Raw genomic sequence first — 16,931 nt, 5'->3', positions numbered from 1 at the left:
CTTCATAGCTTATTTCAATTTTTTTATGAGGTTATCTAAGTTTTATGTCTATGTCGTGGGTTTTACAAGTTAAATTAATTGACTCGAGGTTTTTTTAGTTCTTTTTTGTAATTGATTTTTTTTCAATTTTATCATTCAATATTTAAGTTGATTTAGAATTAAACTTCATAGTTTATTTCTGTTTATTTTCTATAAGGTTATCATAGTTTTATGACCCGAGTCAAGGGTTTGACGGGTTTACTCGGGCTCTTTTTTTAATTTTTTCCCTTCAATTTCATCCTTAAACATTGAAATTTTTTTTCTATTGAGTTATCATGATCTCATAATCTAAGCTTAGCAGGTTGACTTGGGTTTTTTTTTGTTTTTTTTTATTGATTTTTTTAATATTATTTTTTAATATTAGATTGATTGAAAATTGAGTTTCAATATAATTTTTAATTTGCCTTTCATGAGATTATTACGATCTCATAGCCAAGATCATGAATTTGATATGTTAACTTTTATTGACTTGAATCGAATCTAATATGTTGTCGTCTTAATATTTTTATAAAAAAGATATCATCTTGAGATTCTTTTAGTTAAATTATGTTTTTTTCATATTGCCTAGATTACCTTTAAACTTGTCAAGTCGACCGAGTCAAATTATATCAATCCCTACATGGTTTAATTTCTTTTCTTTCTTGAAAACACATTACGATACCTGGATATTTTTTTAATTTTTTTAATAATCTGACTTACAACATAGCGCGGGTAAATGATCTAATAAACAATATAAAAAAAAAGTCTAATTTATATGTCAATAATGTGTACCTGTCATGATTAAAGTTATTAAACTCAATATAATTCATGATATGAATCATGTGTTGAACTAATTAACCTAATTATATCGATCAAAACAACAATATTTTATTTTTGAAAAAAAAAATTAAATTCACCATGTCATGAGTTAGTCTTTCTAGTCAATCTATTTACGCCAAGTGAATTCTAGATTGACCGTTATAGCCGATTAGGTCAAGCCCATTTAACTTTGGGTTGACTTTTCTTGGAAACTCAGCTTGAATAAAAAGTCAAGTAAGCTATCTTAGATCAACATGGTGGCTGGGTTAGATTTTATTTCTGTGGTAAGGATTAGCCGTTGGTTAATATTAGTATTGTTAGCTACCCAAACTCCAGCTTCTAGAAAAAGATGAATTTTTTTATTATTTTTTTTATAAAAAAAACTCAGATAACAAACATCCAATCTAGCTTAATCCGAAATAGGTGGCAGCAATATAGGTTAAATTCCAGAACAAATCCAAAAAAAGAAAGAAGAAGCTCTCCAAGTTTCAAATAACAAACATTACAAAAGAAGAAGAAGAAGAAGAAGAAGAAGAAGAAGAAGAAGTGTCCATATAACAGAAATCTTATATTCTTCTGTTTGTCATATTAATTTCTAAAAAATAGAAACAAAATGACCAGAATTGGCTATTGCCCTTTCCAAATTTAACAAGAAGTCTCCAAATTGACACTTATAAATGAATGGCTGACAAATCCTTCCTACAGAGGCGTTGACAGCCGCGTCCCATTTTCCTCTCCCCTCTCTTCCCCATTAAAGCCAATTCTCAATCTATTCCAGCCTGACCTGGTTGGGCTGGTGCCTTTCGTTCCTTGTTGAGAAAGCTTTTCAGAGGTGCCCCTGTCCCTGTCCCTGTCCCACACTGTTCCCATTTTGGTGGCGCGACAGACAGCTTTTCCTGTCGCTGCTACCTCAATATCTTAGCCCCTATGATATAGTTGTAATTGTGCCTAGACTCCTTCGCTGTCATTTGTAACTTGTAAGATGATCAACGGCAATGAGATTAAGGCTAAAAACCAGACGTTGTTATCGTCTTCGTCGTCGTCATTACCATCACTGAACTCGTCAGATTCTGATGATTTGGAGCGCATGCCATTGGCGCCCCTGATATGGAAGAACAAGAAACGCCTGTCCAAGCAACTTTCAATGTGCGAAACTCGACGTGACAGAGCATGGGAGAGACGTCGCCGCCAAATACTAATGCAGGAGGGGAGAAAAAACAAGCTGCTAGATTCTGATGACTTGACAGATGAAGACTTGAATGAGCTCAAAGGGTGCATAGAGCTTGGATTTGGATTTAAAGAGGAAGAGGGGCAACAATTGACCAATACGTTACCAGCACTGGATCTTTATTTTGCCGTTAACCGGCAACTATCGCCAAGCCCGGTGTCCACACCTCATAGTGGAGAATCACCATCATCATCAGCAATGGGCACACGTTCATCTTCATTTGGAAGCCCTAAGGGCGATCCAGATTGGAAGATATGTAGCCCAGGTAAAGAAAGTTTCCACGACTACGAACATTGCATGTTGTTAATTAGTACTTGGCATTGTTGGCTTTTTAATATTTGAATAAGCCTTCTCCTAGCATATAAATTTTAATTTCATATACTTGATTCAAAACAAAGAAAGATTCCCTTCTTAATTATATTTGAGTTCAGAATCATATTAACTTGGATTTTTCTGATTCTCTGCATGCAGGTGATGATCCAAAGCAAGTTAAGACTAAGTTAAGGCACTGGGCACAAGCTGTAGCTTGTTCGGTCAGGCAGTCTTATTGATCAAAGTGTGGGATAGATTGTACAGTGAGAGATACATATAAAAGAGCTAGATCAGACGAAGACATAAATCCAAAAAGAGAGAGAAGAGAGAGAGAGAAGGGGTTGGCTTGAATTTTCATTAGGGTCTTGATAGAATTTACTACCATTATAGAGGCCAACAAAAACACGAGGAGGCGTTATGGGGTCGATATTTACAAGGTCAGTCAATGGAGTAGAAGTTGCCGTTGGCTCTTGATAACTTGGTTAGAAATTGATGCATTTCTCTTCTTTTTTTTATTAATTTTTTTTTTACCAGAGTTTCCATGAGGTATTGCAAATTTCATTCTAGTATTATTTGGCCTCTTTCTTCTTCTTCTTCTTTTTTTTTTTTTATGTCGAAATCCCCATTGAAGGTAATGTCTTTTGTTACATTACCTTTGATCATATAATTAGTTCTACATATATATTTTGATATTTTTAGATTGTTCATTGAGTGATATGTGTTCTTCCACCATCAATAAGAATTTAAACCTAAGAAAATTAACTGAATCTCATTAAAGAGAATACGGATTGTTACAAGAGATTGTATACGTACGGTTAGAACAATGGATCGATAAAGTAATAAATTTGAATATTTAAATCAGAGCTCAAATATTTAGTTTTTTTTTTTTTTTACATATAACATTTTTCATTCTTAAATAGTGGGGTTAATGTCACATTTCGTCCATCTATTCTCGATTTCTTGTTAACAAAACAATGTGTATAAAAGCAGTGGAAAAAAATTCAGATGATATGATATATGGTTTTGCTCAAATTTCAGTAGGTTAGAAAATTGAAATTTAAAGTTTTTTTATTCAAAAACTTGTTTGGCAACCCATTTTTAACCCAAAATAATTAAAAAACACTTTAGAAATCGTGATGAACCTATATATGGTCTAAAAACACTAAAAAATCATTCTATAAACCAAAATCAACTTGAAATCAAAAATCAACTCAAGTTCAGATGTGTTTTTTCACGAATCTTAAAGGTAAAAAAAACACCTAATATGAGCTCTCCTCATAAAAAAAGAATCATTTGGCACAATTATCGATTATTTTTATGGCCTAAATCAGTGTCAACAATATTTTTCTTTTTTTGCCGTCAGAACCAGCGACCCCCCTCTCTTCTCTCTCAATCAAAGACTAAAAATAAAAATAAATAAATTTTTGTACCATAATTAAATTGGAAAATATTGAGATGCCGAAAATATATAATTTGTGTTATTTTTAAAGTGTGAGAATCAAAGTGTATCTTTCCTGAAACTTCTAGCACACCACTCATGTTTGATATCCTTTTCATTATGATCCTTGTTCTTCCAATTCCATATGTGATTAAGAAATCAAAAGTATTTGGCTTTTAAATAGGATTAAATTGCCCAAAATTAAATTTTAAAGAGCAAAATAAATTATTAAAAAATACATAATATATCTGCAATGTTTTATGTGTGGGTAAATAATGCCGGCTATACAATTAAAATTCCATGCTTTTTAGATTTTTACTTAATATTTTTTTAAAAAGAAAATCCAATCTAATCTCACCTGCAACATTGCCTTCACATCTATTCATAGTACTAGTATTTTTATTGCATGTGTATCCAGTAGAATAAAATTGTTAAACCTAATTCTAAGATAATAAAAAAAATCAAGACTTTGAATTCCTAGAATGAAATTTGAATCAAATCTCATATATTTTAATGCATAATAAATATTATTAATGAGAAAAATTAAATAAATATATAAAAATAAATAAAAGGCGTGCTTATTGTTATATATCTTCATTTTTTATTATTAAAAATTACCAATAAATTCACTTTTGATGAAGAAAAGTAGAAAGTTTTTTTACATTTTTTATAGATTCATAAGTTCGTGTTTGATATTAAAAAAATAAATTTTTTAAATATATAATTCAATTATGTATTTAATATTTTATTTCTTAATTTTCTATGCATTTTTTTTAAATCTGCGATATGAATTGCGATTTGTTTATTGGTGAATAATGAATGAATAGTAAAGCAACATCATTTTTGTATTTTTTTTATTAATATTATAATTTGTTAATAATGTGAATTATTAGTGTTTTATTGTTAATTGTTAACAATGTGAACTATTAGAATTTTTATTAGATCATTGGTTTGTATTATGTTGCAGTTAGATCAATTTTTTTCATGTAAAAAAAATATTTAGGTGTTGCTAACATATTTCTAGTAATAAAAAAAATAAATTGTCTGAGAGTTGACTCAATGTGATATGGTTAACTTGACAGGTTTAAAAATAAACTAGAACAACTATTAAAAATTTCATTTAACTAAAAAAAATCTCAAAATATCTTTTGTTTTTTTAATATTGAGATGAAAATATATTAAATTGATCAGAATTAACCCAGATTAACCTGTCAAATTTTGTGACTCGGATCATTAGACAAGGATAACCCCTTATAAAGCAAATTAAAATAAATTATGCAAACCAATTTTCAATTAACTCAATTTTAAAGGATGAAATTAGTAAAAAAAATATTTAAAAAAAACCAAAAAAATTAAGCAAATCTAATTAACCCACCAAACCCGCAACCCGAGTCATTTGACCAGGATAACCCCATTGAAAATAAATAAAAAAATTTATGAAACTCAATTTCCATTCAACTCAATTTTAAATGATGAAATTAAAAAAAAATTAATTGAAAAAGAAAAGGAAAAAGAAAAGACCCGAGTCAACCTGACTAAACTCTCCAAACCCGTGGATAGGGTAAGGAGACCGGGATAACCTTATAGCAAACAAATCATAAAAACAATTATGAAGCCTAACTCTAAATAAACAAAATGTTGAAGAATGAAATTGAAGAAGAGTTAAAAAAAAAAAAGACAAAAACAACCCGGGTTAATTTATTAAATTCAAAACTTAAATCATGAGACAATGATAAAAAAAAATCAAATATTGAATGATAAGATTAAAAGAAAAATGAATAATGCTTTGTGAGAATGAGGACATTAAATTTCCCTCCTCATTCAGTTTTTGTTAATAGTGAGATTTTTTCAAATGAATTTTTGGCTTTCAAATAAAGCTTGAACTACTTAGATTTGCGTTATGCTACATGTCATATTAAAAAACAAAATATTAACACAAATAAAAAAATATCCTAGAATTGCAAATACACCAATCTAGTAAACAAGATAAATTTGATCATGAACTTAAAATCTAATGCATATAATTAATAAAATAGTTTGAGATTTATATACAAACAATTACTATAAAGAGATTCTAACATTAATTATAGACAAGTCATAAAGTTGAAAAGCAAACATATATAAAGATATTCAATCTAAAGATGAGTTGAATGACTAATCAAAACTCGGTTTGTTTTAAAAAATAATTTCAAGATGCTATTTTTTTTAATATTAAAATGATGACATCTCAGTATGACTATAATTATTTAGTTTGAGAATTTAACAAAACAATAATTAAATATATTTTAAATTATTATTTTTTTAAAAAAATTGTATATATTTTACACGACCTGGCCTCCTTTTTTCGTTAAGATTGTGCGGATGACACATTGTTTATCTAGCTTTTTCATTAAAACAAACATTCACACATCGTTTATTGAGGTAGAATCCAAACAGCTTTTCAAGTTTCGATCTACTTTTTAAGACAATATATAGGTTAAAGAACATCTCAGAGGAACTTGTCAATATACATAATGATTTTTTCATGAATAAAATGAGGCCAATTGATAACTTTTTTTTTTTATATAATTTTTTTGATGACCCTCTTTATTCTTTCTCAAATCAGGGACCAGAGCATGAACGTAATAAAATTTCAAACTAAAACATTTATTCTCCAAACTAAAATGACCAAAAAGAAACTTTGCTAAAATCCCAAGGTAAAAGTTGGCAAAAAAAACAGGAGAGGGACCAATTTATTTTATATTATGAAAGAAAGTGTTTGAAATGACTACCAGGGTTAGAAAAAAGAAGGAAATAGATAGTGAAAGGTTTTGTAAAAAATAGGGTTTGTGTTAAGGGTATTTCTGAAATAATATTTTTAATGTCAATTTCAAGAGAAATTACCGTTGCAAATCAGAGGGTCTCCCCTTCTAATTTGCTCTTGGTTATTTTTTAACAATTGAATTCCATTTGGAATTTAAATAAATACCCTTAAAAAGATTTTAAATTAAAAAATTGATTTAATTATTGAAATTAAATTTAATTTTAAGAGTTTCAAAAAAAAAAAAGAGGATAAATAGGATGAGATTTTTCTCTCTCCAATAAGATAATGTCTGAGGCAAGACTCAAATAATCAAATGGTTTGGAATTCAATTAATTACGAAACAATACATTAGGGGCTAGATTAAATATTGTTTTTTCGTGTTGGGGCTCCTGGGGGACAAAGTAGAGAGATTTGCATTGAAAATCTCTATGGTTTAGGTATCGTTTTGGGATATGAATGAAAATTAGAGGACCATAGTTTTAAACCCTACTCCGTTCTTCACTATATTTGCCTTTTCCCTCTGGAAGCATAAACAGGGAAACGTTCTAGGGACGAAGTGCTTACTGTCCTTGCGTTGTGCGACAGACCCTCTTAGTATTCTGTTTCTGTTCTTTCAGACCGAGCCCGGAAAACCCAGTTCCTTAATAATTGATAAAAAACGACTATCGAAAAAAAGATAAAATTGTTTTGTGGGTTTTGAAACCATTCATCTGTGAAACTCACTATGGCTTCTGAAGCCCTTGCAGGTTACCTCTCTCTATCTCTCTCTCATCAGTGTTTGTGTGTATATTGTAAAATAACTAGCTATAAAGATGCAAACTTTTATACAAAGTTCATTTCATTTTAGAGAGTTCAGCAATATCTTTTTTAGGGGTTTCTCGTTTTGTCTAAATGCAAGTTCTTGAATTTGTTTATCTTCGGTCCTGAGTGATTGCAGCGAGGCAGAAAGTTCAGCATTTTCTTACTGCTGCTTGTGTAGGGAATCTTGATCTTCTTAAAAGTAAGTTCTTTACTTTTCTTTTCTTTCCTTTTTTCCCCCCCGGCTTGCATTGCCTTTTGGTGGAGTAGGTTATTATGTATTGGTATTCTGGTTATATGGGGTCTATTGTTTTTTTTTAATGTTTAATTTTGATGATTGATGTTTGGTTAAACAGATATAGCTTCACAGCTTGATGAAGGAAGCGGAATGTCGAATACTGTGGCAGATATAAAGGATGCTAATAAACGAGGGGCACTTCATTTTGCGGCAAGAGAAGGACAGACTGAGGTTTGCAAGTATTTGATTGAGGAATTGAAGCTTGATGTTGATACAAAAGATGAAGATGGTATTTTTCTTATATCCACACTGTCCCTACTCATAGTTTTGAGAATACCCTTTCCTTATTATTCTTGAGAATCCCTTCATTTTATTTAATTAAGTAACCCTGGGCACCGTTTTACTGAGATGAACAAAGACTGACTAACACGCATTAAGGAGACCAGCTTTTGGTTTGACTGGCCATGTAATTGAGCAATATGAGAAATCGTGTCATTGTTTTTAGATATCAACTTTGCAGGGACAAGTTTTAGACTACCCTGTTGCTAGAAGAAAATTCATAAGAACTCTTAAATATCCTGATCCTGGTCTCTTAGTTTCAAATGGGTATCATTGTTGGTGGGTCTTCCTTACAGTTTAGATTATGGAACATGGTGAGTTGGCAACTTGGCTGTTAGATTGGGTACTTGGTGAAGGTAATTCTCTCGGATGTATTGTTTATGCATATTAGATGTATTACATGAACAAATTTTCAAAGCTTTACTAGTTTTACCCCATCATTTTTGAACATAGTAAAGCTATGAATGGATTTAGGTCTTGAAAAGTGCTGTTAGAATTAACCCCCTTGTGATTGGACACCTGAACGAGATCCAAGAAAAGAAGAGCACCATAGGTATCAGCCATCAGGGACAGAATTAATGTATGAGAAAATAAACTGGGGCATGCACAAAAGTTGAAAACTTCCTCCTTTCAATCTGCTTGTTTAGAAAACTTAAGCGAAATCATGTTCTTATGATTCACATTTATGTTTGCATCTCATTACAGTATTTTTCAGAAATTTAGATGACATGCATTTGTGTTTTGCAGTTATTGATACCTTGCTGTTATAGATCATCTCAAGGAAATTGTACCATATGCAGGTGAGACTCCCATTATTCATGCTGCTCGGCAAGGACATACTGCCACTGCTAAATATCTTCTTGATCAGGGTGCCAATCCTGTTATGCCAAGTGATTTAGGGGCCACAGCCTTGCACCACTCTGCAGGGATAGGTATGTTTGGGGTTTAACAGGGCAAGTCTTGCGCTTCTGCATGATAATGTTTCCTGCTTGAACTTTCTGATGATTCGCACTGTGATGCTTAATGCAGAAAAATCAGTTTTACTCCTAGATTCATTCCACCTGCTTCTTCTGTTGAGATTTTTTCTTTATTGGATTGCATGCTTTTGTTTGCAGGAAATAATGAATTGATGGAGTATTTACTTTCTAAGGGTGCTGAGGTTGATTCACAAAGTGATGCTGGTACTCCTTTAATCTGGGCTGCTGGGCATGGCCAACAGGATGCTTTGAAAGTGTTGCTGGAGCACCATGCGAATGTAATTTCCCCCCTTTTCTCACTGTATTAATGTTATTCATTATCAGTTAAATGTGTCACTAATTGTAAAAGCAAACAAGAGAGAGACAAAAGGAGTGAGTTACAGCCATGAATTGCATGTAGTGAGAGAAGCCATTTTAAATTTGGCAGATGTGACAATCCAAGCTGAACACATATCATGTAGCGACACTTGAAAAACTATATAGATCATGTATAACCATGTAAAAAAGTCATCCCTGTGATATCCAAGTCTTTGGATAACAATTATCGCATTTTTGGTATTTTCCCATGTATAGATTTCTCTAACAGGTTATTTGCTATGTTCCAGAACTTCCACAAATCTATTTAAATATTTTCTGATTCAGGACATGCTCTTATGTTTCTCAATGATGTGTGACTAGATTGTTTTTGTATAGTGTTATTTTTATCTCTTGATATTCTTTTGCAGCCTAATGCTGAAACAGAAGATGGTGCAACTCCATTATTATCAGCTGTAGCAGCTGGTTCATTAGCATGCCTAGAGTTGTTGGTTCAGGTATCTCCTAAATCATTAACTATTTTGTATATGGCTATCAAATTTTTTGAACTTGTTGGTTGCGTCACTGGTTTTATAGCAATTTATAAAGTGAACGGATTTTTCTGTAGACCAAAGCGTGGGAATATTGTTTAGGAGATCACATCCATTCGTGTAGAAGCATCTTTAATCCTACTTGTTATGCTTACATGCTTATAGCTTAACACCAATTTATAGCGACTTTTGTGATTTCTTCTGTGCAGGCTGGTGCAGATGTGAATGTTGCTTCTGGAGGAGCAACTCCGCTGCACATTGCTGCTGATATTGGAAGCCCAGAAATTTTGAACTGTTTGTTGGAAGCTGGAGCTGATCCTAATGTCACTGATGAGGTAAGGCTACTACTGCATTCAGTTACTTGAGGGATTACTGTAGCTTTCTTTATAGTGTTATTTGTTGTTTGTCTCTATGCTTTTACAGGTTGGAGTTCGGGAAATATCTTTTTGATGAATATATTTTTATTTATTTTGATTTTCAATACTTTCTTATGGTTGGCTTTGGGGCAGAAGGGTAGCAATACCTGACTGTCTTCATGAATTTAGAGTTTTCTCCTACTCCCTAGGATTTCTATTTTATCGAACATTGTTAAAGTTCGTTTTTTTCCCATAGAAATTTCCAAAGTTCTTAATGTTGCAATTTCATGGTAAATGTAATTCATTTGAAAAAGAAAAAGAAAAAGAAAAATGTAAATGGTGCTTCCTTTCATGGAATTATTTTTCAACTTTATTTTAACTTGGAATGATTATGAATTTTCTTTGCATCATAGGATGGTCAGAAACCAATACAGGTTGCAGCTGCAAGAGGTAACCGTGCTGCTGTTGAGATTCTTTTCCCCTTGACAACAAAAGTTAAGAGCATCTCTAAGTGGACTGTCGATGGAATTCTTGAACACATGCAGTCTGAAGCTAACAAAGTGGTATTGTGATCCTCAAAAGATATGGTTATGAATTTTATGTGACTTGATAAGCTTTCCTATTTGTTGCTAAAGCCACAAATACATGTGCTCCATCTGCTATCACTATTTAACAATTACTAATTTACATTTTCTGTCTTATTGAGGGGTCGAAGTTTGTGAACATCCATACATACTCACATGAGGATCTGTTGTACTATTAATGAATGAGCTCTTGGTTGTGAATGTTTTATTTTCACAAGAAATCACATCATCAATTGCTATGGAGATATTTTCACTGAACAGAGAGAAATAATGACCTGATAACAGGCTAACTTGACCAGATATTGTTATTCTACTCACACAGCTATTTTTATTTTATCCTTGGCAGTTTCCTGTTGTTAATTTCCCTTTGATTGGGTTGGAATTCTTTGCAGGAAGAAACACAGAAAGTAAAGGAAGTTGATGCTTCAGGGGATACAGAAACACTTAAAAGAGATCTGCCTGAGGTTCTGCTTATGCTAGAATTTAATTTTCTTGCTGGTTACATGTTGCTTTTGTTGTGATTTTTTTGTCATGATGCTTTTTGAGTTTATTCCTTGACAATGGATCCTTCTTCCTTGCCAAAGTTTTACTGAATAGCTTACAATTATCAGTTATGTGGAACTTCCTCTCATTGGGCGCAATTATGTTTTTTAGAATTCAGTTTTGATTTACTTGTCAATTTTGCAGTCAATCATAAAAGTTGTTTCTAATGATGGCAGTTGGTTAACGCATGTGATAAAGTGGATTTGTTTTGTTTGTTGGTTCAAATGCTTCAATTGTGCTCATGTCTTTGGCCGTTCTGTTTATTCTTATTTTGAAGCAAGAAATCATGGAACCTTCAACCACATGCAAGAAATCATGCTAATTGCAGACCTTCTGTGGCTTGCTCAGCACTGCTATTTAAGATTTATGTACTAGTTATATATAGGCCTCATACCAAATTGGTTGGATCAGAACTGTCACGTTCAGAGCTAAGCTGACCTTATTAACTCCAAAAATCCTCCCCAGAATTGACCTGCAGCTGTTCAGATTGATTTGGCTCTTTGCTCCACTTATCTATAGCATTTTGAAGCTTGCTCAGTGCTGCTAATGCTATTTAAGATTTATGTATTTGTTATGAATGGGTCTGAAAACAAGTGGGTTGGATCAGAACTGTCACTCTGTCACTTTTCAGACTGGGATGACTTATTAATGCCAAAAATCCAACCCAGAGTTGAACCGAAGCAGTTCAGATTGATTTGGCTCTCTTTTCTCCTTATCCTGTAATCTTTTGCATTTTGATAACCAATTGGAACATAGGGAAATTAGATCTTGCAACCTCCTAACCTGTTTGTTTCATTTATGCAGCTTTAATGAACAAGGGAAGAATACATACACATTATAGATAGATATAAGTTTTTTATGTATCAAATCCCAACCTGATCATTGAACTGAGCCTGTCAATTAGTTACAGGGTTGGGTAGCCAGGCAACATGAAGCATTATCCCAAGAGCCAACCTCAACTAAAATCAAATCCAGAATCTTACTGTTATAACATGAACAGACCAATCTGAGTTGAATGGCATTACACTAGCATTCATGATGTTTTTAGGGGTTTATGGCAATTCACTTGGAAATGTACCTTGCATCATGGCTTGTCTTTTATGCCAAGGCAAAGTGATCCCACAACTCAAGCAATTTGGTTGGAATTATATTTCAGTGTGTGTCTCACCATAATAAATGTTCCAACAACTTTTTCAGGTGTTACCTGAAGCAAAGGAGAGAGCTGCTGAAGCAAAATCAAGAGGAGATGATGCTTTCAAACGAAACGAATATCTTACAGCAGTGAATGATTATGCACAAGTATGTCATTTCTGTATCCTATTTCAGAGGTTTAGAGTTTTTATTCTTCTTCTTGTTCTTTTATTAGAGTGTTCGGTCCTTATGCATGAAATTAGTTTTTTCAAATAACATGCTATTTGGCATTTGGAAACTAGCTTTTTAATGACTTTTGTCCTGTTACTAGATATTTTGAAGGGTTAAGGACTCAATCTATCCTTATTAATAAGGTAATTCTCTTATCTATCCTTGTATCTTGAGTTGAGTCAATTTTGTCCTAGAATATACGTTAAGTTTCTAATCTATCCTTTTGACAAGATTTCCAGGCCACACTACTGGAATTAGTCATGTGATGTGCATACAGCTATTTTTATTCTTAAAATGCCCTTCCAAGCTAGACAAACGGAAGGTTTTCATGTGCAAATCACGTGACTTTTTCCTGTGCTTTAGCCTAAAAATCTTGCCAAAAGAATATATTAGAAACTTAACTTATATTCAAGGATAAAATTGAATCAATTAGGGATTCAAGGACATATTGGAGAATTATCCTGATATATAAGGATAGATAGTCTAATCCTATTTTGAAATTTTACCGAAACTCATGTCATACATTGGATCTTTGGACACCCTACATGAGTCATGATTGTCTAAAGAATTAGGTGTTAAAATCTAAATTTGTGTTTCCCTTTAATATGGAAAGTAGTTGAATTGTTTGTGGAATGGGTTATATGTCAAGATGGGATATTTAATGGAGCAAATTTTGTTTTAAAGTAGTCAAGCCTTAGATGGAATGCCAGAAGATCTAGAAAAACACAAGCAAATGTTCCTTTCTAGGTGCTTGTGGTTGCTTTCTGATACTTTATTATTAAAGTTGTATACCCAACATTGAAGAATTCTTAGTTGACTGACTGACCATCATTATTGGATAGCTTTCTGGATCTTGACTGAATAGAAGGTTGATGTTGCATTTGCAGGCAATTGATCTGGATCCCACAAATGCTGCTGTGCTTTCGAATAGAAGCCTGTGTTGGATTCGATTGGGGAAACCTGACCAAGCATTAGCTGATGCAAAGGCCTGCAGAGAGCTAAAACCTGATTGGCCAAAAGCTTGGTATCGGGAAGGCGCAGCTCTGCGCTTGTTGCAGGTATGCCTTTTCTTTTCTTTTTTCCATGGGTGTTGTACTGATTTACATTGTCTAGCATTTCTTGATTGCCTTCTACTTGCAGAGGTTTGATGAAGCAGCAAATTCCTTTTACGAGGGTGTGAAGCTTGACCCTGAAAATAAGGAGCTTGTGAAATCCTTTAGGTATGTGATCAAAAACTACGTTACAAATTTTTGCTTCTCTGACCCTTCAAACTTCTGTTCTCTTTCCATTTAAAAATAACTCCTTTGTGTGATTGTTGAGGAGTGGAGGGATGAATTTGTATAATGAACATAGAATACAAGCATTTCTGGTTGTGAATTAAATGGTATCTCTACAATTTTATTTTGTTTTTCTATTTGGAGATTCTTTATTTTTTGTTAGTTAATCTCATATATGGTTATTTTGCAACAGTCTCCACATTCTGCACTAGACTTAATCTTGTTTTGTGCTGCATTGCATTTCGGTACTTTGGAGCACCTCTGCAGAACTTTCAGAACCCATAGAAGCAATAAATGAGTTTTTCCCTCATTGCATGAGCACACCTGATAGATTATAACAGGCTACATTTCATGACACATGTTTAGCCTAGCGTGCACGTTCAGAACTCATTGCTAATTCTTTTTCTATGCCATCTTTAGGATAAATTTATTTGTAACCTTGCAACTCGCCTCTTCTTTCAGGGAAGCAGTTGATGCTGGGAGAAAGTTTCATGGCACAGATCAGGGAAAACCATGACGTGTCTATGGCAAATACATCAGTACTGAGATGAGGGACTGAAAGTTGTCTATGAAAGCTTTGCTGGTTTTTCTCTTTCCTTCCTATTCTGGAAGAAGCTGCAAAATCAAATTAGTTGTATTAAATCCTCGTGGGGGAGAAAGGAAAAGGAGAAGAAAATGACATAAATTTAGTATGTTGAGTTCTTTTCCCATTTTGCTATGAATCCATGTGACTTGATAGGTTTTTTCTTTTACCCTTTCTTTTGAAGATAGTGATCTTCTTCCGTTGATTTTCAAAAATAAAAATAAAAATAAAATCCTATTCTCTTTCTTGCACTTAATTATGTAATTCATCACCTAGCTTATCAGCATATGAAGTTGTGAAAACTTTAGAATTGGACTGGGTTTTTTACGAGCAGTCTTGGATGAGAAGTGTGAGCTTACTTGGTTCTCCTCGCAAAGTAGGTTTTCTGTTGAATCAAGGGATTTTTTTATGCTTGAGATAGTAAAATGTAAGAGAGAAAAGTATAAAAAGAATAAATTGTGCAAGAAAGTACATGTGTGATTCTGTATGTTCTTGTTAGAACTTGTTATATGTATTTGTAAGAAGCTTTTGAATAGATTTAAAAGCTTTCGAGTACTCTCGGTTTTATTACCTCAATAATGATTTCAAAGTCGAGTTTATTTTAATTTTGATTTTTTTATGAGGTTAAGGGTATTTAAAAGATATCTTTTATAATAATAACAAATATTTATTTATTTTTCAAATAATTATTGGTGTTTTTTTTATTATCATTAAATTTTTAATTATATCATTAAATTAATTAAAATTATTGATTCTATCCGAATCAATACCTGAATTTTATATTTTTTTCCTTATTTAAAAAACCATTAATGATGAATCCATTTCACGGATCAAATACAACGTCGATTACTTTCGCGTAAATTATGCAATGATATTTCATGCAATCCTGTTTTTAAGTCTTCTGTGGCATCCAATTTCTATTATTGTGTTTATTGGGGTATTTGTCGCGTGGTTGTTTCTTTATTTCGAGCGTGATGGTCCGGCTGTGCTGTTCAATAGGAGTTTTGATGGTAGAGTTGTTTTGTGTGTTCTTGGATTGGTTACTATAGTGGCATTGGCGTATACTGATGTGGGTTTGAATGTTTTGATTGCTTCGATTATTGGGGTGGTTGTTGTTGGAGTTCATGCTGCGTTTAGGGGCACCGAGGATTTGTTTCTTGACGAGGAAAGTGCTGTTGAAGGTGGGTTGCTTTCAGTAGCTGGTAGTCGGCCTTTGCAACCCAAAACGGGTTGTACTCGGAATCTCATTGTTTGATTTGAAGCTTGATTTTTGTTTGATTTGAAGCTTGTGTTGGTGGAATCCCATTGTTTTTAGGAGATTTGAATCGAGGCTTTATGCCCAAGATGACGATGGAGTTTGTTGCTGACGGTGGAATTGGGGAATGGTGACTTGGTTTTGGTAGCTTGGATTTTTGGTTTGTTGTAACCTGTAGCTTTTATTTTTTTTAGTTTAACGTGGGTGTTCGAATTAGTTTATATACATCTCGATTAATTTTATAGATCTTGAAATTAATAAGCATGCAAACCTCCAGTGACCATCATATGAATAATCACAGGGTTCAAATCTGAGACCATAAAAAAAAAAAAAAAACCACTACAAAGAAAGGCCATAAAAATGCTGGTTGATAAGATCGAATTCCTAACGTGTCGGTTGGCAGCAGTTACAAAGAGGTGATTTTTGTGTCTTTCTTGGGGAATTTTTCCTCTGGTAGCCAGCTTTATTGTAGCAATTCAAGCGTGATTACTAATTTGTCTGTTTCAATTGACTGTTAATGGAAACTTGTTTTTCTTCAGGCACAAAGTGAATCATCAAGATGATCAACCAACTTAAAAAATTCTCGTCTCCTGTTGGTATTATTTATTGAAGAATGGTTATCGTGGACCTGACATATCTGATTGTGGCGGCTTATGCTCAAAATCATTAAACCAGCTCGTAGTCGAAGCTCAAGTAAAGTAATGGTTGATGATGAGTGGATGACAGACTGTTTAAGTAGCACGATCAGGTAGGTCTTCACTCTATCTTTTCGTGCTTTGGTACACTAGCATCCCCGCAGTTTGTGATGCAGCACTCAGGATGCCTGGTTTTAATGCTTTTATCAAGCTTAGAAAGAGGGGAAGCCAATTTACTTCCCTTTCGTCCTATTCCTCTTCCTATCACATGTCCAACCTTTAATAACTTCAAGAACAAAGCATATATATGATTCCATGGCAGTTCTATGCGTTTGCTTGCTATCCCTGTGAGGTTATCTGCCAAGGATAGGCAAGTGGGGAGGAGTTAAATATGTGGATCCTTATTGCATTTCCCGCCACTTAAATAGCTAAATTGAGGGATCAGCTTTTCTGTAGTTGTTTTTTTGATAAAAACTAGTTTGGAAGGATAACATGGCTTCCTGTAATATATACAGAAATAT

At 33.1% G+C, this 16,931-nt stretch overlaps 3 protein-coding genes across 3 annotated transcripts; all 3 read left to right on the top strand.

The window, feature by feature from the left end:
- The first annotated feature begins 1,819 nt into the window (after window positions 1–1,819).
- On the top strand, window positions 1,820–2,616 carry LOC133669892 (uncharacterized). Its single transcript, XM_062090220.1, has 2 exons — window positions 1,820–2,330; window positions 2,537–2,616. The coding sequence occupies exons 1-2, from the start codon at window positions 1,820–1,822 to the stop codon at window positions 2,614–2,616; spliced, it is 591 nt and encodes a 196-aa protein (XP_061946204.1).
- A 4,525-nt stretch (window positions 2,617–7,141) lies between these two features.
- Window positions 7,142–14,689, top strand: LOC133669252 (uncharacterized). The gene is made up of 13 exons (XM_062089313.1): window positions 7,142–7,364; window positions 7,556–7,618; window positions 7,773–7,943; window positions 8,794–8,925; window positions 9,109–9,248; window positions 9,696–9,782; window positions 10,025–10,150; window positions 10,585–10,734; window positions 11,148–11,219; window positions 12,496–12,597; window positions 13,548–13,718; window positions 13,801–13,880; window positions 14,400–14,689. The coding sequence occupies exons 1-13, from the start codon at window positions 7,343–7,345 to the stop codon at window positions 14,452–14,454; spliced, it is 1,371 nt and encodes a 456-aa protein (XP_061945297.1). The 5' UTR covers window positions 7,142–7,342; the 3' UTR covers window positions 14,455–14,689.
- Window positions 14,690–15,388: 699 nt separating this feature from the next.
- LOC133669890 (PRA1 family protein E-like) lies at window positions 15,389–15,909 on the top strand. Its single transcript, XM_062090219.1, has 2 exons — window positions 15,389–15,722; window positions 15,806–15,909. The coding sequence occupies exons 1-2, from the start codon at window positions 15,389–15,391 to the stop codon at window positions 15,907–15,909; spliced, it is 438 nt and encodes a 145-aa protein (XP_061946203.1).
- Window positions 15,910–16,931: the final 1,022 nt, after the last annotated feature.

The sequence above is a fragment of the Populus nigra genome, chromosome 12 (genome assembly GCF_951802175.1).
Source record: "Populus nigra chromosome 12, ddPopNigr1.1, whole genome shotgun sequence".
Classification (NCBI taxonomy): domain Eukaryota; kingdom Viridiplantae; phylum Streptophyta; class Magnoliopsida; order Malpighiales; family Salicaceae; genus Populus; species Populus nigra.
Note: the sequence above shows the minus strand (reverse complement) of the source record. Positions and strands in the feature narration are given on the sequence as shown.

Bases quoted from the DNA above. Each gene is read 5' to 3' on its own strand.
- LOC133669892 (XM_062090220.1), top strand. From the start codon at position 1,820: ATGATCAACGGCAATGAGATTAAGGCTAAAAACCAGACGTTGTTATCG. The intron at 2,331-2,536 runs GTAAAGAAAGTT...CTCTGCATGCAG, and splicing joins TTGGAAGATATGTAGCCCAG to GTGATGATCCAAAGCAAGTT.
- LOC133669252 (XM_062089313.1), top strand. From the start codon at position 7,343: ATGGCTTCTGAAGCCCTTGCAG. The intron at 7,365-7,555 runs GTTACCTCTCTC...GAGTGATTGCAG, and splicing joins GGCTTCTGAAGCCCTTGCAG to CGAGGCAGAAAGTTCAGCAT. The intron at 10,735-11,147 runs GTATTGTGATCC...AATTCTTTGCAG, and splicing joins AGTCTGAAGCTAACAAAGTG to GAAGAAACACAGAAAGTAAA.
- LOC133669890 (XM_062090219.1), top strand. From the start codon at position 15,389: ATGATATTTCATGCAATCCTGTTTTTAAGTCTTCTGTGGCATCCAATT. The intron at 15,723-15,805 runs GTAGTCGGCCTT...TTTGATTTGAAG, and splicing joins TGGGTTGCTTTCAGTAGCTG to CTTGTGTTGGTGGAATCCCA.